Source organism: Sceloporus occidentalis, unplaced genomic scaffold, assembly GCF_023333645.1.
Source record: "Sceloporus occidentalis isolate IW3139 unplaced genomic scaffold, rSceOcc1.0.p SCAF_7, whole genome shotgun sequence".
In the NCBI taxonomy this organism is placed as follows: Eukaryota; Metazoa; Chordata; class Lepidosauria; order Squamata; family Phrynosomatidae; genus Sceloporus; species Sceloporus occidentalis.
Genome location: NW_028316987.1, coordinates 5,054,682 through 5,081,738, shown reverse-complemented (window position 1 = coordinate 5,081,738; position 27,057 = coordinate 5,054,682). Strand labels below are relative to the sequence as shown.

The 27,057-nt window shown below is 43.7% G+C and overlaps 2 protein-coding genes across 2 annotated transcripts in view; both read right to left on the bottom strand.

Moving 5' to 3' along the window:
• Positions 1-25,543, bottom strand: part of HOXB3 (homeobox B3) — a 56,393-nt gene extending 30,850 nt beyond the window's left edge. The window contains exons 1-2 of the mRNA XM_089531732.1: positions 24,967-25,543; positions 13,308-13,578 (exon numbers count right to left, since the gene is read on the bottom strand). The gene's annotated coding sequence lies outside the window, so the exon portion shown is untranslated. The remainder of the gene's footprint in view (positions 1-13,307; positions 13,579-24,966) is intronic.
• LOC149309071 (homeobox protein Hox-B4-like) lies at positions 17,483-20,157 on the bottom strand. The gene is made up of 2 exons (XM_089531734.1): positions 19,639-20,157; positions 17,483-17,941 (listed from the first exon to the last, which is right to left on the bottom strand). The coding sequence occupies exons 1-2, from the start codon at positions 20,060-20,062 to the stop codon at positions 17,601-17,603; spliced, it is 765 nt and encodes a 254-aa protein (XP_089387860.1). The 5' UTR covers positions 20,063-20,157; the 3' UTR covers positions 17,483-17,600.
• Positions 25,544-27,057: the final 1,514 nt, after the last annotated feature.

Sequence of the window (27,057 nt, the reverse complement as noted above, 5' to 3'; positions counted from 1 at the left end):
AAGTCAGGGTGTCATATAAACAACCCACGTTTTTATCCTCAGAATGACCCTATAAGGTAGGTTAGTCTGAAAGGGGATGAGTTGCTCAGGTTCTCTTGGTTAGCTTCAAGGCTAAATGGGGATTTGAACCTGGATATTTTCAGTCTCAGTTCTACCATCTAGTCATTACACACCATTGCCTCTCTTGTAGGATCGGTTCCATGGGTCTGAGCAGAGGACAAGAGGGCTGTCAGAGAAGGATGGTTAGCAAGGATTCTTATTCTTTTGTTTGGTTTATACAGATATATATGATACATAAGATATATTGGCAGTATTTCATAGTTGGAGGTTTGAGGGGAAACCAGTGTGATGCTTCAACCTTCTGAGTTTTGGGGAGCAAATGCATGCAGAACTTAAAGAATAATGAATAAAATAAATACATGCAGAAATTAAAGACTATCTGATAAACTCTATTTGCTTTGATATAATGGGAACAGTACAAAGCTGAGATTCCAAGCACATTTGCACTGCAATCCTATGCATTTTTACTCTGAAGTACAGTCCACAAAGTTCTGTTTTGCTTATTTCCAGGCAAGTTTATATATAGGACTGTAGCCTTACAGGGCATCCCTATCCCGGTCTACTCAGAAATAAACCCCACTGAATATAATGGGGCTTCTTACAAGGTAAGGTATATACAGGTTCACAGCATTACTTGGACAAAAATGGCATTGACATCAAAGAGGCTTACATCCAAATGAAACACATTTAGAATTGGAGGGCCAGGAGCCAATCCAGAAGACAGCCCATCTACATGGGTCCAGATGAGTTTAGGAGACTAAAACCTATTTGAAGGTTAAAAAAAAAAAACCCATGGGGAAATTCTCTTGTAAACTTTAAGATCCCTTAGGTGAAAGTCCCATTTATTTCAATAGTGTTTGCACCACTTTCCCAAGGTTGGTGTCCCCAGGTTTTGGCTTTGGGGGGTGGAAACTAGATGGGAATAGGAAAAATAGGACAGAAACTGCTTTATGTGAGCATGGTTGCTTATCCTATTCTGTTACTGGATTTGAATTCTGCCCCAGTGATCAGGAAAGGAACTGGAAACTAACTCTGTGGAAGTGAATCTATGACCATGTGTTTACATGGGTGGGAGGAGGGTCAATAAAGTGTTTAAAATATTATTTATCTCATTTCTATGTTTATCATCTGTAACAGTTTTGCTAATTTTCTGCGGCATTGAAGAGAGCTACCCAAAGTTAATAAAGAAATATGCACACAACACAAATGAAAACTGTTAACGATTTTACACATTCTGTTTGATCTTGTAGAAAAGTAGCCTAGGAGCATAGTTATTATATTACTCTAATCGATGAATAAACCGATAATGAACACAAATGGGGAAATGTGTTATGATTTAATGAAGCTGGGTGGCTAGCAAATACAAAGACCTATACTGGAGGGGGGGCAAGGAAACGGGGAAAGAGAATGCCCTGACTTGGTCTTCTCTGTGTGGTGATAGTAGGGAGGTGGAAGGCTACAAAGGAAAAAAGGAAGAGGTAAAAAGAAGGAAAGAAAGAGAAAGGGATAGGTGTGGATGAAAAAGGAAAAAAAGAAAAGCAGGGACACTGGTCATCTCCAAGACCCATCTTCATCATTGCTACTAGTACCATCACCACTATTGTTGTTGTCCTCACCAGGATCTCACAAATTTTGCTGGACACTGTCCTTTTTCTCCACTTCTTACACATGGACCAAAACCAGAACACAAGGGTTTGGGTCTTCTCCTCTCAACCCTCACCTCAAATATCCCAGCCCTGTTCTTCTGAGCCAGTCCCATTGTTATGAATAGGACATATTCCAGAGCTCCAGGGGACCCTTTAGCAAACCGCTTCCCTCTATTTGGAAGGAAACCTCACAGACTTGGATCCATACTCACCACAGGGCCATTGAAACCAATGGGACTTAAGTTACTCACTAACTTCAGTTGATTTGGAGTGCGGTTAAGCCTGGACTCAAGCCACTGACATTTTTTAAAGAAGTTCCCTATTAGTAAATGAGTTTCCTCCAGTTTCTCTATCCTGTACAAGTCTCCTGGTTTCTTCCCCCTTCTGCCCAGCACTGATGTTCTGGATGGATCTGGGGATGATCTCCCTCAAGAAGAAGAGAACCCACACTGTCTAACTAACCCTAATTCCCTCCCCACAGGATTTCTCCGATCCTGTCCCAGCCTTTGGCAGCTACATCTGAATCTTTTACAAGGGCTCTGATCTTCTTCAGTGGCTCATTGGAGGAATTAGGCACCTTGACTCTTTACAGTCTTCTACTGGAAGGAAAGTGGAGCCCAAAGGCAAATACTCCATCCGTCCAGAGTCTATAAGGAATCTCAGCCACAACGCATACACACAAAAAAGGGCAGTGCAATGGGGATCACACAAGACAACGCACTTCATTCCAGATGACTCTTCCAGATAAGGTTGCAGGCGCCTTAGTCCCTTTTTCTTTCTTCTTTCCTGGTTTACCCTCTTTTCTTCCTTCCTAGAAAAAAAATCTGTCTCTTTCTCTGTCCCTTCCTTCCTTCCATTCCTCCCTCTTTTCTTTCATACAAGGGTATTTCTTTGGATGGGCAAAAGGGAAAACAAAGGCTTTGTTAAAATCACCCAGAAAAGAAGGACTGGAAGAAGGAGGAGAGGAGGCCACGAAGCGGGCCCAGGCTTGGCTTTCCTGGGGCTCTTTGAACCTCCCTCCTGGTCGCCATTCATATTTAATGAAAGTCGCCGTGTTGGTCTAATTGCACTACATAAAGGTTTACACTAGCAGGCGGCGTAAAATAGCAGCACTCGGGGCGGTGCGAAAACTCCTGCCGGCTGCGCAAGAGGGAGAAGAAAAGGACTCGGTGGATCTTCGGGGCTGGACGGATTCCATTTTCCCCCAGCCCAATTTTTACCTTCTCCCTTTTATCACTTTTGAAGGCTGGCTACCTTCTCGAGTCAACGGGCTACTGGAAATGGAACAGAATAGAACAGCCGCTTTTTAGTCTGAGCCGCTGGACACAGCTTCTTCCTATCTGTGCTCCGACCTTGCATTTTTTTAAAAGAAAGGAGCCCTTAGTCCTGTTTTGTCCTTTTTCCCCCCTCCCAGGGCACCTTCTGCTTTCCCTTTCCCCGAAGAAAGGTCTATCTTGGCCCCTTGTTCCAGGGACTCTGCTGCATCTGAGCAGGGCAACTCTTAAGAGACAGCGATTCTTGAGAATTTGGGGGTAAATGATCCTGCTATCGCCCTCCCTCCCTTTCACCAGTGAGGTTTTTGTTTCCTTTTAATTATCCCGGAATAAAGCCAACAAAAACATCATACATGTTTCAAGAGACCATATCATCCGCAAAGGAGGCCCACAAGGAGAAGCAGAACAGCCATCCGACCTTAGGCATGTCAGCTCAAGAGGAAGCCCTAGTAAGTTCAGTTAGGAAGGTCTTGCTCCTAGGTAATGTATAAGACTGTAGTCAGCTTCAGAATAATCACGGTTTAAGTAATCCCAAGCAATTAAGGGTGCCTGAATTTACGGCCAAAAGGTTCTGGAACTTTTCAGAAGGAAATGTTCTTTGATACTTAATATTTTCTAACAGGAATCCTCCTTGCCTACTGCATCTCTCTCTGCCTATCCATCCTGACATCTAACTTCTGCTTGTCTAATCAAAGCAGCAGACTATCTGTCCCAACCACAATATTCTCTTTAAGGGAACTCATCCCTATAGTGGAAATCCACAACCTGTGCTCTTTTCTCTCCTTAATGTCACTCACCTCCCATGCAAAATGAGAACAAAAAACTTGCAGGCATATTGTTGTTGTGTGGCTTCAAGTTACTTCCAACTCATGGCGACCCTAAGGCAATTCTATCCCTAGGTTTTATTCCCAAGATTTCTTCCGGGTTGCCAGTGCCTTCCTCTAAGGCTGAGCCATTGTGACTTTCCCAGAGCTGGCATTCGAATACCGTACACAAACACACCAACACACCATATAGGTATATACCATACGAGTGTGCATGTGTATGTGTGTGTGTATATAATATGTACCATATATATGTGCATGTGTGTGTGTGTGTGTGTATATATACACATGCACACACATACACACACATATAGACTATGCACATATAGTCTATATACATACACACACACATATAGACTGTGAACATATAGTCTATATATATATATATATACACACACATACATATAGACTATAGTCTCTCTCTCAATATATATATATATATACACACACACACACACACACATACAGAGAGAGACGATAGATAGATAGATAGATAGATAGATAGATAGATAGATAGATAGATAGATAGATAGATAGATAGACAGACAGAGTATATATATATATGGCTGTTTCAGACAAGTCCATTATTATTTGTGAGCTCTGGCGAAAGTGAAGGGGAGGCCCCCAAATAAAAGGTCCCGCTGAGTGTTCTATTGTTCCGTCCTCCTTGGAAATCTACTACAGGTTTTGGAAAGTGACATCTATTGTTCTGCTGTGTCTTCAAGTGAAGAACGCAAAGAAAACACAGAGACACACACCAGCTCGGCTCCTCTCAGACAACCCTGGCCTTTCTGCCTTAGATGCAAATGTCTAAGATATTACTGAACATCTCAACCCTTTCGTCATTCTCCGTCGCAAACTCCACAAACTCCCTACTCCGGATTTTGCGTAGGTGCCTCCGAAAGAGCTTTGGGCTCAGTCCACCGGGAAGTTGCGGTCCTTTAAAAGAAGGAGAAGTTCCCGGTGGATCGGGCTCCTAATCATTGCAGAGTGAAGAGAAAATCCCGTGCAGCCCAAGCCAGAAGCTTCCTCTTGTCTTTCAGAGACTTGGAGAAGAAAGAAAGAAAAAAAGAAAGAGAAAGAAAGAAAAGAAAGAATCGCCGGCTCTCCAAAAATTCCTAGCCGCTACTCTGTCGCGATGTTTTCACGCTCTTCCGGATTGCTCCAAAAATTTATACAAATCTCTCCTTAATTGGTAATCACAGATGCTTTAATTTAAGACCCCCAGCTATACAGTTTTCACATTAGGTTTTGATCTATTACAGTAAATCGTCTTAAATAATCAACTCTAGGGAAAGAGAGCGAGGGAGAGGGAAAGAGGGAGAGGGAAAGAGGGAGAGAGAGTTTTTGAAACATCACACATCATTTTCGTTTGAGAAATGATTTATCTCGGACGGTGCCATAAACAACACAACTCTCTCTCTCTCTCTCCCAAAGACACACAGCCGTACAATGGGAGAAGGTCTGTTGCTGCTGCTGGTGTTGACATGTTTATTGTAATAAATCAAAAAGGAAAGAAAGGAGGAAGAGAAATCATTTGAGGACATATATATATATATGCATGCATACACACGGTACAAACACAAAGATATATATATATATATAGATATATATATATATATATATATATGCACATACACACATGGAATGCTGGATAGGTATAAATATAGGCACCACCACCACCACCGGGTGAAGAGAAATGGGAGAAAATGAAGATGGCTATTTGTCACATTTTACGACAATAACATTAATAACAAACAATAAATTTACATGGACATACAGATTGGGAGGCAAGACAGGATCTCCCGCTACTTACAATAAGTCCAGCCCTCGGCGTGGCTTCTTGCTTCCTGAGAAATGTTTTATTGCCGCTCTCTCCCTCTCTCTCTCTTTTACACACACATACTCTCTCTCTCTCACACACACACACACACACTCACAATCTCCCTCCCTCCCGCCTCTTGGAATAGGCTTATGAGTTTGCCTGTGTGTCCATGAGAGAGAGAAAGAGAGAGAGAGAGAGAGAGAGAGAGAAAGGGTTGGTGGTGGTGTTTTTTTCAAAGGACAGTTGAATTTCACGTCAGACACAAGGAGACCATGTCTGCGATTTTCCTGACGAATACATATCTATTCTGCAACCTCTGCATTAATTATTTAATGAATCACGTGACTTGGGGAGAGGGGGGGTTGGGGGGGTCCTTCTCTTTCTCTCGGTTTCCTATCCATAGAGAGGGCCGTCGTGACCTTCCAGGGGAACACTGGAACCTGTACACACACACACACTTCATGCTATAGATACAGACACAGGTACAGCCATCTTGCACGAATGTCTGCCAGCGATGTAACACAAGGGAGCCACCGTGGAAAGCTTCCTTAGAAAGACATGGGTCAAAAAGGGAATTCATGCACACGTTTTGGGCAGAAAAGGGAAACACACATCCAGATTATTTTTGTTAAGTGGGTGATTTTTCTTCAAGTTCAGAGCTTCCTTACAGAGGTCGCAAATGTTTTCTAAAGCAAAGTGTCGTATTTCCACGTGATCCTCCATTCATTCATTGCTTTGCCTCTTGTCTTTCTCCCCTGTTAGTATCTATCCATCTATCTATCTAGCCATCTCCCTAGCTATTTATCTATCTAACAAAGCAGAAAGCATGCCGTTAGGTTAGTAGCTGTGTTGGTCATGAATCTATCTATCTATCTATCTATCTATCTATCTATCTATCTATCTATCTATCTATCTTCTTTCCTTCCATCTTTCCTTCCTTCTCTCTTTCTTTCCTTCTTTGTTTTATCTTTTCTTTCTTTCTTTCTTTCTTTCTTATATTCATTTATCTCCAGTGCTGTTCTTCTCTCCCACCCTTTCCCCCTCTTTCCCCTTTCTCCTCATTCGATCAACCTTAAGTCTTCTCAGTAGGTTTAGGACCTGATAATGTTAAGACTATAATTAAAGGCAAGCAAAGTTGAGTAGAAAAATAGCAAGGCAGCTCTGAGTCGGATTGCTGGGGCGGTGTAACGGAAACCTGGAAGCACTAAATATTCTGGCATGTAAACAGAGGAACTCCTTCTGCCTCGGAGAGCCTATCTGAGGAAGGAGCTCCAGACAATAGATGGTCAAACACACTTATAGAGGTTTGCGCAAACATGTTCAAACAATGCAGGAGCGGAAAAATCCACGGAAGGTCTGTTTGGAGGCGTGCAATGTAAGGTTACGTTTATTGTTGGGAGGGGAGAAAGGGAAAGGGGGGAGAGTGTTTTCCTCCCCCTTGTCCTTCTTTTCCAGGTGATCAAAAAAGCGGTGGCATCCCGCTTCTGCAAACAATGGGGCTGATAAGGGCCTCGGAGGCAGATGCTTAAACAGACAGTAAAAATCAAATCAAACAATGGCAAGGAGGGATGGATGGAGGCTGAGCTTGGAGCTGAAGGCTGGCTTTTCTCCCGGGAGAAAGTAGGAGAGTGTGATATGTGGGGGTCTGAAACCCACACTTCTACTATGGGGTTCTTCTTTCTCTCTCCTAAGCGTTTTTTGACAAAGGTTTAAAGCTCCAGATTTAATGCTCTGGAAGCACAACCATAGTCCCAGGTTCTTCTCCTTCCCAGGTTTGGGGAACAAAAGGATCGGAGGGTGTGGGGGGGGCGGAGAAGGTCTGCTGAAGCAATCCTTTCCAAACAAACCTTCTGTATTATAACATAAGTGTGCAAAAGGATCTTGTAGCACCTCTGAGGCTAACTGAAAGAAAGATGTTGGTAGCAGGAGCTTTGAATCCTGAGTTTCCAGACTAACGGGGCTATTTTCAATTCTATAACATAAGCACACCATATACTACACAACCCAAAACTGAAGGAAACCCTTTTCCTTCCGTAAATCTTTTTTTCCCCGTAAAAGCAATCTTTTTTTTCCCCAAATGCTAATCCGAATTGCAGCGGGGAAGGAGAAATACAAAACCTATCTGGAGCTCAAAGGCCTTTTACTCTCGAGTAAAGCTGCGACCTTACACTCCCTTCTTTAGGAAAATAGTTTCGGGGCAATCTTGGCAAACACAAAATAAGTATTCAAAAATAAATATTGTTGATACAAACAATACGAGACAAGGCGTTTCGACTTTGGTCAAAACGTACCTCCCAAGAAAAAGCTTCACACACTGGTTTTAACTAACGTTTAGCACCCAATCCTATTAAATCCCTGTATCCTCCGTTGCATCCCGTCCTAAATGCTTGGCTGGAGAAAGAAGGAAGCCCCATTGCAGTCAATGGACTGGTCTTGTAAGGGTTGGAAACCACAACGGAGAGATAACAAAGAACAAAAGATGAACCGGCTGCGAGGAGACACTGCATAAGAAAAGGATGGAGGAGGAGGAGGGGAGAAAGGTGCAGGACTGACTTCTTCAAAAATTACTAATGAAGGGAAATATTGGAAGGAAGGAAGATTAAGATCTCCAGTTTTCAAGCCTCTAGGAGTGTTGAAAGGCATTGTCGTTTTTTTTTTTTTAATTAAAATTAAATTTAAAAAAAGAACGAAGGAAGGAAAGAAAGAACGAACAAACGAAAGAAGGTGAGAAAGAAAGCAAGAGGAAGGAAGAAAAAGGGGGAGGATAAAAGAGGTCTTTCTTGGAGTTTTAAAAAAACAGGAAAAAAGAAAGCAAACGAAAACAGGTCTATAATCCTTTGGTTGTAAAAGAAACAAAAAATCCGTCTGCAGCTCCCTCCCTCCTTTCTTTCTTTCATTCTCTCTCTCTTTAAAAAAAGAGCAACTTTGATTTAAAAAGATGTTTCTGTCTTCTATAGTTCAAAGGAAAGGAAGCGCCTCGCCTCACCCTCGTAGGTGCGAGAAACCGAGAGGGTTTTTCTCCCTCTCAAGATAAAATGAACGTTTATATAGTGGGAAAGGCAGATTGATTTACGAATTTAAACACGCCGGTTTTATTGGGGATCATAAATCTGTCAGGGGGCTACCGATCAAACTGAGAGCGTTCCCAAACTGCGCTCCTCGGCCAGCCGAACCTCCCCGCCTCTTTCTCTGTCGCTGAAAGGGACGTTTGCAGAGGAGAAAAGCAGCAGGATCCTAACACAGAGCCCGGGGTGAAAGGGAGGGATTGAAAGCGTGTGTGCTTTGTGGGGGTAGTTTGGGGGCAAATGTCTCCAAGGCGAAGGGAAGAAAGGGAGAAAGGGAGAGAATGTATATACACTCAAACACTAAAGGCATCAAAAATCTTCTCCCATTTGGATCAGTAAACGGAGACGATGGGAGTTGTAGTTCTACACCTCTCTGAGAAGATCGGGAAAGGATTAAATAAGTCATAGTGAGTGAGGCAGTAAAGAGAACCAGCGTGGTGTAGTGGCTTGAGAGTTAAACTAGGACTCTAGAGACCTGGGTTCCAATCCCGACGCACCAACATTAGTCACACTCTCTCAGCCTCAGGAGAAGGCAATGGCAGACTGCCTTTGAATAACTCTTGCCAAGAAAACCCCGTGACAGGCCCGCCTTAGGGTCACCATAAGTCGGAAACAACTTCAAAGCACATAACAACAACAAAAGACGGGAAAAGAGAGACCTAGCATGTGCAGACTCCCCTTTTTCTCACCAACGGGACACCAACAGGCTCAGCCAGGCGGGCCACAAACCCGGGGAGTTTTCTTCATTTTATTTGGAACCGCCTCGGTTTGTAAGCTTTCAAGGTGACTATTGTTTGTGGCGAGAGCTTTCTTAACCTATTTATTCAGAGGAGGTTTGCCATTGCCTTCCTCTGAGGCTGAGAGCATGTGACTTGTCCACGATCGCCCAGTGGGTCTCTATGGCTGAGTGGGGATTCGAACCCGGGTCTCTTAGAGTCCCAGTCCAACCCTCAAACCACTACACCAGGCTGGCTCACATGTACACTGCTATGTGCATTTCTTTGTAGGGAAGGCAAACATGTATTGTGGCCAGGACAAAAGAAGTGAGCTGCGCAAGGGAGAGAAGATGAAGAGATGCAGAGGGGGACACCAAAGACATATATATATACAATGGTCTATCTCTCCTTGTTCATCTTCCTCCCCCCCAAAAAAAGTGTTTCAGTAGCTGCACATGCATTGATGCCTGCTTTATTTTTGCTATTTTAAAAATAATAAAGTAGAGGAGAAGGGTGAGGGGGGACAATTCTTTACGCCCTGCTTTATCCCAGTCGCCCTCATAACTGGACACTAAACTTTCTTTCTGAATAAAGGACACTTGGAGGACACTGATGGGGTGAAGGGTTGAGGAGGGCTTTGCATCTTTTGGTGGTTGGTATTTGCCAATGTCAAACAGTATAGTGGTTTAAGAGCTGGACTGCACAGGGCTTGAATCTTAGCCTGGCCCATGTAAACCCCCTGGGTGACCTTAGACAAGTCACATACTCTCAGCCTTAGAGGTTGGCAAAAGCAACCCTCCCCCCCCCCCCAACAAATCTTGCCAAGTAAGTCCCGTGACTGAAGGCACGCAACAACAAGAAATAATAATCCTTCAGATGCTTGATTAGAACTAATATTTCCAAAAGAGGCTGTCGTTTGTCCTTTCGGTGCACTCAAAGATCCAGACTGAAAACTGGAGGGGCCTCTTGTACTTCTAATCGTTGTGCAAAAGAGGGAATTTCACAGATATTGCTTGCTACCTGGTTGCATGACAAGCAACATCAACTGAAATCCTCTCTGCTACACAGCCCTTAAAGGTACAGGAGCCCTCTCCAGTTTTCACTTTGGCAACCCTATGGTTAGGCCAGACTAAGTGGATAAAGAACCTCGTTAAACAGCACAGGTTATCCTTTTATATGGGTTGCTGCCCCTGGGGGCCAGCTAGACTGACCTGGAGATGTCCACAAAACCATTCACACTCTCTCAGGATTCAGTCCATGGTCCATTTCAGGTTCATGTTAAATCCCAGATTGGTTTTAAATCACCTTGGGTCTCACTCATCCTCTTACCATATTGCATGCAGGTGGAAAGGTCTGAATGCCCCCCTTTGCCCCATAATGAACCATGGGACACATTATGAAAAGGCCATTGGTCACAAGTCAGGCCCAGTGCCTTAACTCCTTGATTCCAGCTCCTTTATAAAAAGACATCTCCCTGTAAAGAAACTTCATCCAAAGACTGCATTTCCCTTCTAAAGAAACTTTGTGGGCCTGAAGACTCCACTGGGGATGAAGATAGGAGATCTCTGAAAATCAGCACAAAAAACCCTTGACTTCATATATGTGTGTGTGTGTGTGTGTGTGTGTGTGTGTGTGTATGTATATATATAGTATTGAAAACTTATACCAAGAGAAAGGAGGTGGAAGTGGGGGGTGGAGATAACCAAAGGAAGAAGAAGAAACAAAAGAGGGGGAAGATGGCCATTTTAACCAAATAAGGTTTCTTTTAACCAGCTGATAAGTCTTAGACGAGGCATACATGACCACAAGCAGCCCATAATCAATACAAACAACCTATAATCAATACCTTTTCTAATGATACTGGTTTACCCATGTCTAGGTCTTATCAAGAAGAAGGTTTCTAATGCAGACACACATTGGGGGAGAGTCTTGAATGAAATAAAGCCATTCTGGTGTAGAGGTTTGCACCTTGGCCTAGGACTCTGGAGACCAGGGTTCAAATCCCTGCTAGAGCATTAAAAACCCACCTTGGCCAAGTCACGCTCTCTCGACCTCAGAGGAAAACAATGGCAACCCCCTTGTAAAGAGACTTGCCAAGGGAGCCCTATGATAGATTCGCCTTAGTGTCACCATGAGTTAAAAGCAATTTTGAAGCGCACAGCAACAACTTGAATAAAAGGCAAGAGGAGAAGGACGCAGAAAGGGTGGTGGTGATGTGTCATGAATGGATGTCCCATAGCACACCTTCTTCTGCCTGCAAAGCTAGGCGCCCTCTGACTATACCAACTTGCCAAGGATGCTGTCCACCCCACACCTAACTTGAACACCTTCCCAAATGGAAGATGGACGTTGTTCCTCCAGGAAAGAGAGAGAAGGAGAAAAGGGGCTTGGTGGGTTGACTACAGAAAAACCATCCTCAGTACCGCTGCTTCTGCGACTGGTGCTGACAATAAAAGAGCAACATCGATAGCACTTTGTGACACCTGAATCGTGCCTATGATTTAAGCAATGACATCCCAACAGACCAAAGTATGATGGGACCGCCTTTAAATCAGCCAAGCTCTCCATCATCCCAGCCTCCTCTCCCTCTCTCTCTCTCAATCTCTCTCAGTCTCTCTCTCTTTCTTACAGGTCCCAATGCTTTCAATGAGGCCTGCGCAGGAGAACTTCCCCGCTGGACTGGGCCCTAAATCAATCAGAGAACGAACAACAACAAAAAGCCCTCGCGAAAGACCCCTCCAGCCAAAATGAGGAGCAATAAGCCAAGTTACCGGCGCATAGAGCACATGCATGCACAAAGAAAGCCATAGACTGGGTTGGACTGGGATTGGGGTGGGGTGCGGTGGGGGTCGGGGAGGTTCGGTTTTCATGTTTTTGCCCAGTTTTTTCTCTTTTTTTGGCCTGCAGAGTTTGCTTTAGTCACCCCCCTCTCCCTTGCTCCTGTGTGAGCCATACCACACAGCACAATGTCCAGTCTTGAAAAGGTCAAGGGGTTTGGAGGGGTCACTCTGTAGCCGCAATACCAGGCTAATCGCTTAGAAAACGTGTCCCTTGGATGAACTCGGGAGGCTCACTCCGCAGCTCGCCAGGGTCACATTTTAACTCCGTTTCGTTTAATACTAACCCCCCCCCCCTTTTTCCCCACCCTGAAATGCAGATAGACAGAGAGAGAGAGAAAGAGAGAGAAAGAAAGAGAATGAGAATCGGTCACTCACACCTCTGTTGACGAACCTTCAAAAATCCACACTCCGACCCGCCCGACAGGCGAATTTTTACCACAAATTCACTAGCCACACCTCCTCTTTTTCTATCTACCGTTATGAAATACATCACATTATCCTTACACTATCCCTTGGGATAAAGAGTTCGAGAACAACGCCGAGGTTTCACAATTCATGCAGAAAGAAAGGCAGAAACTCTCTTTTTTAAAGCGAATATCCTATTAATTCCGAAGCTCTAAGTCTTATCCTCAGCAACAGCCGCATCGTCTTAAGACAAAGGAAATTTAACCGCATTTAAATACAAAAACAAAACATCGAAGTTCTGATTTCTTCAATTATTTTCTTTCTTTCTTTCTTTCTTTCTTTCTTTCTTTCCTTCCCTCCTTCTCTGCCCGCTTGGAAACATTCTTGAAGATAAAAAATACTGCCCACTGAAAACCCAGCTAAGGCTTATAAAACTAGATAAAACTTCCTTGAGAGTAAAACAACTGAACTCAGTGCGATTCACTTCCAGTAAATAAATAAACAAAGAGTAAATAAACGTGTTGTCAAGAATTGGGTTTCCCAGGGATCGATTCTGAGAGCAGATTTTTGTCCCCACCTTCTTCTTTATTTTAAAAAGGGAAGCAATATACAATTTCAAAACCGTTATTTTAAAACAAATGTGGTTTTTTACCTTTTTTGTTTCCCATGATTTCTCTCCAAGCGATTAAAGGCGGTGCTCATATTTGAAGCAGAGTCTTCCATTAAAAAGAAGAAGAAAAGAAAAGTGTTCGACTTTGCATGTGTGAACGGACACATAAATATATATGTCTGTGAGAAATCGACATATACATATATATTTATAGACACACACATACACACATCCCTTGAAGAAATCTTGCAAAATTCAAGGCTCCCGGGCACTCTCTTTTTTTTTCTCCCAACAGAAGGTCTGCGGAGGTTTGCTGTTGAATAACAATAGGAAAAAGGATAAGTATTTGAAGAAAAGAAATGATTAATGATTTTTTTCGGTATAATTCTCACATTTTTCTCAGCCCCTGACTGCTTTTAAACGCTTGTGAACTTTTGGGGGTCTATAGAAATCTCCTTCCTAAATGCTATTCATGCTCTCCAGCTTTGATTCGCTTCTATAGAAGCCACATTCTTACCAGTATCTGCTTTTAAAGTTTTGTTCGGGTGAGTAAGAGAGGGAATGTCTTGGTGTATCCCTGAAAAGACTGGGGCAACGTTCTCCATGGGAGAGGCCCCAGTGTTTGCAAAATCCAAACTTCTCTCTAAAAGCATTTCCCAGCCTTATCCCAGATCTGACATTACTAGATAATATAAAAACAGATGCATGCTCCTCCATTTACTCACATACCTTCTTCTAGCCTTTGTTGTCAAGCGTCTTTTGTAACTAAAACCCCATACCAAACACTTTAATCCACGTTTCCTCAAATATTGAACAATCAAAGGTAACCATACACATGTTAGAGGAGTCTAAGTTCATTTCTTCTTCCCAGCTAGTTTAATCCCATATGAATGTCTAAGAATTTGATTAAAAAATCAACAACTTTGTAAATTCCATAGTTTCAGTGGGTTTACTCTAATTAGGAATGACCCAATTTAGGCTATTATCACAACTGTCTTATGTGATACCTACATGTATATATACAAGGCCCTTATTGTTCCAGGGCATCTTCAAAGCATTGTGTGTACTTATAGTTCAGACCTATTAATTTCCATTTACTTGCAGGAAAGTGTACTTCCAAGAAAGGTTCACATGGCTGTAGCTGCTTCTGATTTATTCTGCACCACTCTAATACAAACATTTTATAGATTAAGTGGGGATTGGATTGTGGCCAGCATTTGCAATTCAGAGCACACTTGCTATACATTTTCTCCTGGTTTACAAGGATGGTTGCTCAAAAATGGGTCATCAATAGCAGGATGGCTACAGAAGACATAGGTTAGGAAAAAAACTTCAGTAGCCATACATATATTTTTCTACTTGTCTGTCATTCATCTATTAAGAAGACACTATACAATAATAATAATAATAATAATAATAATAATAATAATATGTAATTCTTTCCTTTCTATCCTCAAGGCTCCTCAAGGCTAAAAGCAGATACACACAGTATACAAACACATTAGTTTGGATCCAGAATTCCCCATGCTTAGAAATTAATCATGTCTAGTGTAGCTTAAATATCCTAGAGGCATCTTCTGATTTTGGAAGCTAAGCAGGGTCAGCTCTGGTTAGGACTTGGATGGGAGATCACCAAGGAACTATAGACTATATTTCAGAGGAAGGAACTGGCAAAAACCACCTCTAGGTATTCTTCACCTAAGAAAATCCTATAAAATGGGAAGGGTATATTTAAAAAGAAAGAAAGAAATGTACAGGGTCACCATAAAGACAGGGGGCTTGAAGGGAATATACATCGTGTGATCGTGACTAATCTAGGCCTCATTTATTTCAGTGGGCCATGGATGTACTCCAGGAATCACTAGCTCTTAATCTAACCATTAAAAATAAAGTCTGTAGTGAAATTTGTGGGTTGGGCTACAAAAAGGGAGGAAGAGAACGAAGTAAAACAATACACAGTATTTGAATAATGAATAGATCCTGGCTTACAAGCAAGTTACTACAATATTTATCCCTCATTATAAACTTTCTCCTTTTTTTGGGGGGGGGGGGAGAGAAGGGAGGTCTTCCAAGGAGAATTTGAAATGAATTTGACCTCCATTTCTGAGGAACTAGTGTGGGAGAACTTCCCATTGGATTTTGCCCAAGTCAGAATCCGTATTAGGATCGTATCAGGGAATGGAGGGGTTTTAAAAAGAAGAAGAGAGAGAAAATAATGGTTTTCTTTGTATGGTCTCAGATCCCCCCCCCCCCTCCATATAATTTGTAACTTAGAAGTGGAATGCTATTTCGTCCTAAACAGTATTTTCGATACTTTGTATGAGAAAGAAAATGAAAATTAATACAAGAGCTATGGAGCACAAAAGAAGTCATTTGTCTTCTTGATTATCTATTTGCTTGTCAGAGTTTGAGCTATTGCAGTGGCTGGCTCCTTTGTAATATAAAAATACACAGAAAACCTGCAAACACCAAGGAACATCTGTGCAAAAATTATGGTCATTAAACGTATTAAATACCTAGAAGACGGTACCTTTTTTGGGGTGGGGAGGGTGGAGGAAAGGAAAAGGAAGAGGGGGAAACATACCTTGGAGAACATACTGGTGCATTATATATTCCATCAAGCTCGGTTTTTAAGGATAAAATAAAATAAGTAACTACTATTTTAGTATTTGAACCAGTCTGGAAAGCAAAAATGTAACCACACTGATGCATGTTCAGAGGAAATAAATCATCCCTTATAAGGCTTAGCAGTAGTTAAGGAGGATATACCCCATGGTCAAACATCTTTTGTTTCCATTAGACTTAGAAATTGACAACAATAAAAATCTGGTCGCATCTTTAAACAAAAAAAAAAGGGGGGGGGAGGGAAGGCTTGTGCAAACGATCAGAACAAAGGAAAAGTGTCTCTGCTGCGAAGAGAGATTTTGAAGAACACAGAAAGCCACGTTCACAATAAATGTTTTATTTTGAGGTTGTGGGGGGGGGTCTTTTTAACCCCCTTTTCCATTTTGGTTCACTATGTACACATATGTTCTTATACACAAAACAACAAGAGGTAATTATACAGAACTATAGGAAAGGAGGGGTTCCTTCCTCCCTCCCCCTTCCTCCAAGTTCTCTGGAATCACACCATTTCGGAATGTCATATATATATATATATATATATATATATATATATATATATATGCGAATAGGGAGGGGAGAGGCAGGGAAGGAGGGAGTATAGAAAACACATATTTCTTCCCTCGCCCCTGACTTCCCAGGGGAATTCCCTGGGGAAAAAAACCCCATCTTTATGCACACATCCCCAGCTCGGAAAAGGGACAAGAGGAGCATCCTTGTTTGCAAAGGAGCTCCCCTCCCTTCCTTTTTAATAGGAACCCAGATGGCCTTGTGTTATAATCAACTTTATAGACTGAGATGCACAGTCTTCTCCTCGCTTCCCAGGTCTTCCAGGTTAGGTAATTAACCTGAAGAATTTACTCCTCCTCCTTTTCCTCCTCTTCCTTTTAATTGCTTTGGTTGCTTCTCTTGTCAATCCCTGGCTCTCCCAATCTTTTTGGTTGCCCTTCTCCCTCTCCGGGTCCCTCTTTCCCCTGATTTGGAATATGCACCATCCAATGACATCTTTAGAGGGCTTGGAGGATTTTTATGACTATTGTTGTTGTTGTTGTTGTTATTTCCCCCCTTCCAGCCCTTCTACTTTCCATTGCTGAGTGAAACACACCTTTAACTAAAGGTCTGGCTTAAAAGTAGGATTTGTTGGGATGGGAGGAGGGAAGAAGGGGGACAAATGAGGTTTGAAAGAGGGAGGAGTGTGTGTGTGTGTGTGAGAGAGAGAGAGAGAGAGAGAGACAGGGTCCAGTTCTCCTTAGGTGAAACCGGGCCTCATTTATTAAAGATGACTCTGCCTGTCGAGCTAATGGCTGGCATAAGGTCCTTCGTTTGTACGCGAGAGTAAACATGACAAATGGGCCCGAGTTTGGCTTGATTAAGGATGAAAAAGGGATCCATCTTAGCCAGATCCAAAACAAAAAACCCACCCTCCTCTATCTCCTATAGAACAGAGAAGCTAACACCCCCCCCCCAAGACAATCCTGCTTTCCGGCCAAAGGAATAACCCCCCTCCCCAATCCTCCTTTGTTTCCTCTCCCATCATATAAATAGTGCTCCCACCTCCCCATTCTCCCCCTCCCCCAGAGCCCCCCTGTTTCTTCCTCAAGGGAGCAGAGAAGCCTCAGCAACTCCCTCCCTCCCTTTCATAACCAGTCCTTAGCACACACATCCACACAGACCCACACACACACACACACAAAGACCACGCTCAATAGAGGGTTATAGGTTGGTGGTGGGGGTGGGGGTGGGTCCATTGGTTCGGTCCTGGGGGCCTGCTCCTCCTCCTCCTCCTCCCCCGCCTTGCACCGGGAGGCTGGGGGCAGAACTGGACCGGATCTTAGTATTGGGCAACTTGTGGTCTTTTTTCCACTTCATCCTCCGGTTTTGGAACCAAATCTTGATCTGGCGCTCGGAGAGGCAAAGGGAGTGGGCGATCTCCACCCTCCGCCGCCGGGTGAGGTAACGGTTGTAGTGGAACTCCTTCTCCAGCTCCAGGACTTGCTGCCTGGTGTAGGCGGTCCGGGAGCGCTTCGGTTCCCCTCCCGTGTAGTTGGGGTTGACTGAGGGAAGGAAGAACAAAAGGAAGGAGAAGGAGAGGAGGGGAAAGAGAGCAAGACAGAAGAAGGGGAGGGAGAGGAGAGTGGGCAACGTTACTCTTCGGGCCCAAGAAACAACAACAACAACAACAACAAGGCAAGGCAGCAAAGGAAAACAAGGACCTCCATGCTTGACAAAACGGAAGGAAAACGTGACAGCCCAGTTACAAAGCATAACAAACCCCAAACCACCATCCTCCCCCTCCCTCTAAGACTCAAACAAACAGGATCTCACTCGGGAAGGAAGCCCCGCTGAGATTAAGCGGACTTTCCCCAGTGTAAATCGGTGCAGAACTTCAGCCAAAGCATCCAATCTCTATTGATCTACCCTGTTGCGTTTGGTGTAGCTTCCTTGGGAGTAGACACGTGTAAGACTGGGTTGTCCCAACGCCTCCCTTCTTGGGGATGGATCCATCCCAAGGGCCACTTCATTTCTAGCTGTTGTGGGGTTGGTAATACGTGTTTATTGTGTACTCCTTCACTTACTGTTCAGTTTTGCCAGAGTTTCCAGAAGCAACCCGCAGAATCTAACCTCCCTTCTTGCTCACACACAGCTGAGCCTGGCCTCCCGGTAATAACAAAAATAAATAAAGCCAGAACCATGTCCTTGGCCCCAAAGTCTCCAGGAGCTGTGCTTAAAAGTCCACCTAGAGTTAATTCCGTGGGTTTATTTGAGGGTACTTCAAAGGTGACATGGTTTGGGGATCTCTAGGTTGGGAAAGAAGGACACAGACATCGAGGAACGCATTAAGCTCTGGAGTCCAACCAACGTCATAAACCTTGCTCTCCAGTTTTTAAAACATCCAAGCATGAATTACTAGCTTGTGGGTAAGTGCAAGAAGGATGTAGGCAAAACGGGCCCAAAGCACAGTCCCTAGGAATCCCCCAAAACATTGGGCGTCAAACCGGTCTGCACCAACGGATAGACAACCCTGCTAAACCCAAGTCTTTGAACTGAAACCAGTCCAAAAACCAGTCCAAATCGCGGTTGCTAAAGAGCTATAAATTCAAATATTGCAACTTAATAGCCTCTTGGATAGCAATAGCAGATGAACGGAGATCGGACCACGTGTATCTGAAGAGTTTACTGTACACCCCGAACTTCTATAAAAGTTTTACCCTGCATGTAAGCCAACTCCCCTCGATCCTAGACACGCTTTGCTTGGAACTCATCTCACCAGATCCCCTTTTAAGTAAACTGGTCTAAAGAGAGGGTTAAAACAAAAAAGCACACAAATCCCTGGAATAGAGACATTTTAAGAATTTGGCTTCAGCTGACCAGTTCAATGGGATTAACAAAAAGGAAAGCTCCCCCATCCCTCCTCCAAACTTTTCCTGGGGAACATTCTCTAAAGAAAGTAAGAAAACAAGGAAGGAAGGGGGAAAAGAAAGGAAGAAAGAAACTGGAGGAGGATGTTAACAGGGACTTCAAAGGCAGTTGGCCAAGAAGAGCCATAAAAATTTATGGAGGATGTAATTATAGCGCTCTGCAAACAGGGAGACCATAAATCTCCAAGGGGAATGGTTCTTTTTACAACAGGGGCAATAAGCTTTCTTTTTCTCTCTTCCCCACCCCCCCACCCCCTTCTTCTTCATCTTCCCAACAAGACTTTGAGGTGCAGACTAGTATAAAGCGAACGGCACTTTTAAGGTTCACTTACCCGTGCTAACGTGAACCTTCTTCATCCAGGGATAAACTACCGGCTCTTTGCAAGCGGCCGGGCTTTGGTTGAGAGAGTTTTGGCTACAGGAAGGCGGTGGGCTTGGCGTGATGGATTCGCAAGTGTGGTTTGGTTCGGACAGATGGTTCGGAAGTCCAGCTGGAGCAAGGACATGCTGGCTCCGGCGGGGAGATAGGACGGCGGGTTGGTGCCCAGAGCCCTGGCAAGGAGGGTAGGATGGTTGGTTACAGGCGGACCGCGCTGGGTACAACGCCTCGTGTCGGAAAGAGTTCTCCTCTCGCCTCTGGCCGCTGAAATATTCCGGAGAATGACTGGGAAGGTAATCGTGCTGGGAATATTCTTCGCATGGTGGGAATTTGGGGTCCACATAGTTGGAGTTGATCAAGAAGGAACTCATGGCCATTAATATAATCTTTTTTTTTCCTTTTTGGAAATTGCAAAGGGCGCGCGCGCACCCTCTCGCTCACTCACACCGCACGCACACCCCCCAAAAATATACTAAAATTTATTCCTATTTCTCTCGAGCCCCCCCTCCCCTTTCTCCCCCACCCCCCTTTCTCCCTTCCTTCCCCTCCCCTTCTCCCTCGTTTTTCCTGTTTCGGAGAGCCCTCCTACTTTCGCCGTCAACTGAACAAAGTTAGAGCTCCACGTGATGCCAAGGACCAATGGAGAGGTTGCCTGGGATTCCCGGATAAGGAAATAATCAAGGAGGGCAATGGAGGAGGAGGGGGGATCTTTTCCGTTGCCTCCTTGCAGCCAACTTGGGTAGATGTTGCATTCAAGGGAATTTGGATTTATTTTGCACTTAGATGCATTCAGGTCTTAGGTGGGACTCTGCCTGACCGTCAAGGCTCTTCATTTTTCCCAGCCTTTTCTTTGGTCACTCTGTCAGGATTTACATAATTTCATATCTTAAACAAATCTCTCCACGATCAAGAAACCACAACATGTCTACTGTTAAAAAGTGTCAGCCCTAACATACACAACCCCTGCCCCGGCAAGGTCCGGTTCAAAGTAAGAACAAAGAAGAAGAAAAAGTGTGTGTGTGTGTGTGTGTGTGTGTGTGTGTGTATATATATATATTTTATATATCAATTCATTTCAGCTGAAGAAATCGGTGGTGACTGGGAGGCGCTTTCTCTTAGCTTTATTTTGCATTGATCCTCTGGTTCCTGTTTAAGTTTTGGTGATGGAGTGGAGCCAGTGGCAAAGATAGATAGAGCTCGTTTGAGATCGATAGAAATGTCATTAACTAATTCGGATTACCCATCCCTTAAAAAGACAGCTTCTGCCCCCATCCCGGAATATATATATATATATATATATATATATATATGCAAAAACTCTGAGAGGTCGGTTAGAACTACCAGAGTAATTAAAAAAATATTTATTGGAAATGTTGTAAAGTCTTGGAGATAGGAGGCAGATACATTTTCTCTCTTGTTCTCCATCCACCATCTATCTTCCTGCTAATTGTTATCTGTAGGAGGCACTATACAAAGCCGCTTTGCAACCCTTCGGGGCAGAGACCCATTTCTTCTGTGATCTGAGGGGCACCTAGTGAACAAATATTCTTCTCTAGCCTCACTTTACAGAAACATACGATTTTACAATAGTTTTTGCAAATATAAGAAGACAGGATGTTCTTTCCCCTCTCTTAAAATTTTCTGTGTTATGAAAAATTGTCAAAAAATATATAACGTCCAAGTCGGGTGTTGTCAAGTCAGAAAACACGCAAGAGATGTGTCTTTTTTGCCAAAACGGCATGCCATAGACACATACCATCAGCATCATCACCAACAATCTCCAGAGCTACAGCAACCACAACGCACAACAAAAATGACAATCTTTTTAGACACATTCCCAGACTATTACATTTCTCCTTTTCCACCCTCCCTTTCCCCTCTTCACCTTCTTCTTTTTCTTCTTCTTTTTATGCTGCAATCCGTAGCGTTTGTGTCAACTACATATTCCCCTAGACGCGAATTTGTGACGCAGTTTCTTTTACACAAATTCGGATCTACAGGGTACATACAGAAGACAGAGAGACATTCTGCTGGGGCTAAAACGTCTTCTGCCTGGGTTATTGCCAGGAAAGAAAAAATTGGTTGGCAAGGCGGTACCGATGGTAGGGAGGAACCCAACCAATTTCCAAGCGAAAGTATGCCCTGGAAAGATTTATTTTCAACACCTGAGCCAAAAGTCCAGGGAGTGTTAACCTGAATCCGTAGCAAAATCCATTGCTCCATCATCCCTCCCCTCCTCAAAATAAATACTGTTGCAATAATAGAGTCTAGAAACTTAGTGGGCGAGGAAACCAAAGTGAAGTAGGTAATTAGGTAGTTAGATAGGCTAGTGGACCAACAAGAACATTAAGCGGTAAGAAATTCACTCTCAATCCAGTTCAGCAAGATTTATTCTTTAATTAGAACGAAAATTGCTTTGTTTTTTAACGAAAATAGCCCTTGTTTTCGTTGCATTAAGAAATAACTCCATGCTACTGAGAGGCTTTTAGGAATCTTTGGCTAATTTACTTGTCTTAAGATAGGTAAGACAGACGGGTGAGTGAAGAGTGGGAGATCTAAAAACCAACTAGAAAGGTAGAGAGGAAGGCGTGTTTGCTAGGGTAATTCGTTTTCACACCAGGGGAGGGGAAGAAGAGGAAAGGATCAAAGGGATTTTATTTCCTTTCCTTTCCTTTCCCTCAAAAAGAGGAGATATAAAGCAATAAAATATGCATATTGTGGAAACCATGAGCCTTAGAAAAGGGAGAACAGAGCGGTTTCCTCCCGACATCTGTTCATGTGTGCTGTTTGCATAAATAAGATGTCCTAGCTTTAGGATTTTAAAGATACAAGGGCCAGCACTGTTTTAGGGTGCAAACATATGCATATTTACCTGGAAATAACTGTCACCGAAACTCAGTGGGGTTAAGTTCCCTATAAACATATTTAGGAGCCAAGTAGTCCTAAGGCGACATTTCAATGATAGGGTTCTTCATCAGGTAAAAGAGATGGTTAGTTTCCCTTAGCAACTGGGGCTGAGCAACTATCCCCTCCTGTACGAAATTGTTTCCGATTATTCAAATCACTCAGAAGTAACCTGCTCTGAATTCACTGAGGCTTGTTCCCAGGTAAGCAGCCTCACTTAAGAAAGGAAGGGATTATTAGAAATGCACCTGCATCCCAAACAAGAGACGTGGGCACAGTAATAGTCACCTTACATAGGGGTTTTTTGTCTGTCTGTTTGTTTGTTTGTTTGTTTGTTTTAAAATCTATTATCTGAAGAAGCAAATATGGCACTTAAACGTTTTGGTTTTCCTCCTTCCGCCATCCTTCATCCCGAACCAATTTATGGCTTGAATGTTGCAATACTGGGTGCCCTTGTAACTCATTTCTCTACCTACAGACAGACGATAGTTAGATAGACGACCTTGAGGGTTGCGTATTTCCACTTCACATCTGGAATTAAGTACTATCAGAATCCAAAGAGCGAGGGATCACACCGACCAGACTGTCACCCCACATCTATATGGATTTACTTGGAAGTAAGAACTGCTGGTTTCAGTGGGGATTACTTTCAAGTAAAGGGGTTAACCCAGGTCCCAAACATTTAATCCGACTCCGTCTTTAGTTGTACTGAACCTTTACAGTTCTTGATAATATAACTTATACCACTATTCAGAACGTCTCTGTCCTAGACATTGTGAAGTAGATGCTAAAAGGAGTTCCTACCGAGAATAGAAACACATTTGGTTCAAGCCTTACCCAAATTCCTAAGAATTTACTGCCCTGAGGCTTGCTTCCGAGGAAATGTGTTTAGGCCAGGCGACCTTCGCCTTTATGGAATTTCAGGCGAACTTTAGTACTCAAAGGGGGAAAAGGAAAAAGATGTTTCCTTCCAAGAGATCACTCCCCGAGTAGGAAAGTCTACCAGCTACACCTTTGAGATACCCTCCTCTCCTGTTCTTCTTGGACTGGAGCCCTTTTATATTCTATCGGTCCTGGCCAAATCTCATGGCTGGAACCGAATATTTGGGCCCATTCCTTCCCTTGTTCCTTTAAAATACTCTTCATGGTTTGTAAACATCCCTTGCACAAACAGACGATCGCGGGGTTCATCCCGGTATCACCAGCACCCCTAGCGTCTAGGAGAAATTCCCGATTCTTGTTTTGCTGTCTCAAAAAATAAATAAAAATGCACACACTTACACACACTTGCGGCCCTGAAATTGAAAGGGAAGGGAAGCCCCCTCCCCATCCCTTTCGCCCATAGACCCTTCCTCCTCCTCCTCCTCCTCCTCCTCCTCCGCCCCCTCCCTCTTCCAAACCATCGCTTTTCTTTTTTTCGACACTTTCGATTGCTCTCATAAAAACGTCTCAACTTTTTAGCGGAAGTTTGGAAAGACAAATTCTCTTTCTCCCCCTCCCTCTCTGCATATCAAAGAGAGAAGTTAATGAAGCCCTCCAACCATAGAGTGTGATAGCAGAAGGGAACCACAGGATCCTGTGCCTTAAGAGCAGATCGCCATAAAAGTTATAAGCTAGAGACGAAGAAGGCGGTTGGGCAATAGTTGCCCCCCCCCAAAAAAAAAAAAAGCATCCACACCTTTTGTGCTCAAGGTAAAAGTGGAAAGGTGGGGCTTTCCAGAGAAGTCCCCACCACACACACACACATATCCAGAGAAAGAGACAGAAACAAGCTCAAACGCACACCAGGGCGAAGCACCTGCCAGGAACTCATTAGTACTGTGTTGAAAGACTGTAAGATAACCAAACTGTCAGGTTCTTTTCCAACTCTCTATGGAGTTCTATCAATGCGCCCAATCCGCTTCATTTTTAGCAGGGTCTTGGGGAGGAGAACTTCCCCAGGCATGGGGCTTTCGCCCCCCCTTTCTTCCCCCCCCCTTGTCTTATTTCAGGGCTTTGCTTGTACAAGCACTGCCCTTGCGGCCATGGGAACCTGCCATTTGAACCTGCCATTCTGCGGCTCCTCGATCTAACCATGAGCTCTAAAGGAGTACAATAAGCTTACTCCCGAGTCTTTTTAACTCTCCTTTCTCTACGTTGAGACCAAAGAACCAGGAGTGGGGGGGGGGGTCCCTTCTCCTTCCACCCCTTCTCCACAATTCCTCCTCCTCTTCCCTGCTTCATTTTCCCGGATCCCAAGGTAGAGACACGTCTGAAATGGTCCCCATCCCTCACCCCAAGTTGAACCCTCCGTGAAAAGCCATTGACTTTTCCAAGACAACACAACAACTGCCTTTCCCAGACCATCCAGACACAACCGACAACCCGCAATACCAACCAGAAAGCTGGACTCTTCCGTCGCCTCTTCCCTTCCTCCATGTCCAAGTCTTAGTTTGTTTTCCCCGATAGGAAATCTCTTTCTCTTCCCTCTCTCGCTTTCTTTTCTTTTTTTATTTTCTTCCTTTCTCTCTCTCTCTCTCTCTTTCTTTCTTTTTTTTACCCCAAGCGTAGTCTCTTTAAAGTCTAGGGCTGGCTACCGGCTTGTTGGGAGTCGTAGGCCTAACTGAGCTTTTTCGGTTCGGATCCTCGCAAGTTTTCGTATTAATCTCCATACTTTGTCAGTCTTTGTTAAACAGCTAGGCGTGTCCCGAGCGCCTCCAACATTTTAATATTTGTTAGACGCGCTGACCTGAGTTTCACCCCACTCCGGGCCTCTCCCCCTTGCATTTGCTATAATACGCTTGCATAGTTCGCTCGGTCATATTGAATTTTACCCAGGTCATTACTTTGGACAGGGGTGGGGGCGGGAGTGTGGGGTGGGGGGAGAGATGCCACGGCCAGGGATTGTAATGTAGGCTTTTGCTTCCATAGTGCCAGCGACTTTTTGTCCATTCCCTCCTAAACCTCCCTCTATCTCCGATGTATTGAGGCTAAAAAGAGGTTTACCCGTACAAAGAAGTACACAGCTTTACCCCTACAAAGAGTCAGAAGTCCTCGAATGTGTATATCTGTGTTTCTGTTTGTGCTTCCTACCCTACATAAAAAATGAGTGCATGTATGTCAATGTGTGTGTACCTTGCACACATCTCCCTCCCTCTTTCTTTCTTTCTTTCTTTCTTTCTTTCTCTTTCTCACAGACACAAAGCTGATATGTCACTTGGGTGGCAATTTTTTTAAAATTACATTTATGTCACAGGTCTAGACCGAGGGAAACAGGAACTACTGTAGTAAGAAATAAAAAGTAGAGGAAAGAGGCTTCTTCCTGCTATAAATAAAAAAGTAATGTGGTTTATCAGAAAGAAGGATGAAAAGGGGAAAGAAAGGGAGGGAAGGAGGAAAGGAGGGAGGAAATAAAGAAGAAGGAAAGAAGGAGGGAAGGGAGTAGGAAAGAAGGAAGGGCATTGGTTTAAATTTTCCGGCATTTTTCTTCTTGGGGAAAGAGTGCAATATAGAGGTTTCAGACGAACCTTAGCTAACTTTAACTCACATTCCCCCCCATCCCCCCACCCCCGTCCAATGATTTAATTAGAAGGAAATGTGTTGGAGGGACAGATTGCTTGGGTTGGAGGAAGGAAGGGATGGTGACAATTTGAGCTTTCAAGGCCTGTGACGACTATTGTTCGGCTGTCTTTATAATGCTCCTTCCTACTACAACACATACATAAACGTCCCCACCGTGACACTGTAACACGTGAGACAGGTAAAGCATGGCAGGTCGCTAAAGGAAGACCAATTGGCATGAAATGATAGTTACCGGCCCCTCATTACCCTGCAGAAATAACGAATCCTTTGGCTTCGCATTGGACTTCAAGATCCGTTCAGTAGCCTGGGACCTAGTGGTTCCTCACCCTTTCTTCCCTACTTTCTTCTTCCTCTTAAGGCTGGACTTTGAGAGCAAATAAAAAGGTAGATTGAAGGGTTCGGAGGAGACAGGTTGGGTTAGTAGCTAGGTTAGCGGCTTCCTCCTAGCCATAAAATTTGTACCTGGAAAATAGCAGCCTTGAAACGAAATGGTTATCCACCCTTCTCTGCCCTCTATTATCATTATTATTATTATTATTATTATTATTATTACACAAACCTGGAGTGGTGAGGACAGCGCTTCAGGGATAAGCTGAGTAATTAAAAGCGCCTGGGATGGATTGCTTAAGTTATTCCTAAACGGTAGACAGTTTAGAGAGATATTTTATAAATACCACGCAAGGCGCTAAAAACGAGCCTTTATCGCTTCCTGCACACCTTAATACCCAGATGCGCCTGTGGGGCACGTTAAAACATTTCCTTGCCTTTCAGCAACCCAGTGGGAATATTGGAGGCACATTTCGGGGAAATTTCCAACTATTTTTAAACTCTAAGCACATCAATTATGGAAGTGGATGTTAAAGAGCTACCGGGTCGGATTAGGAACTGGTTATTAGCCTTTGCATAC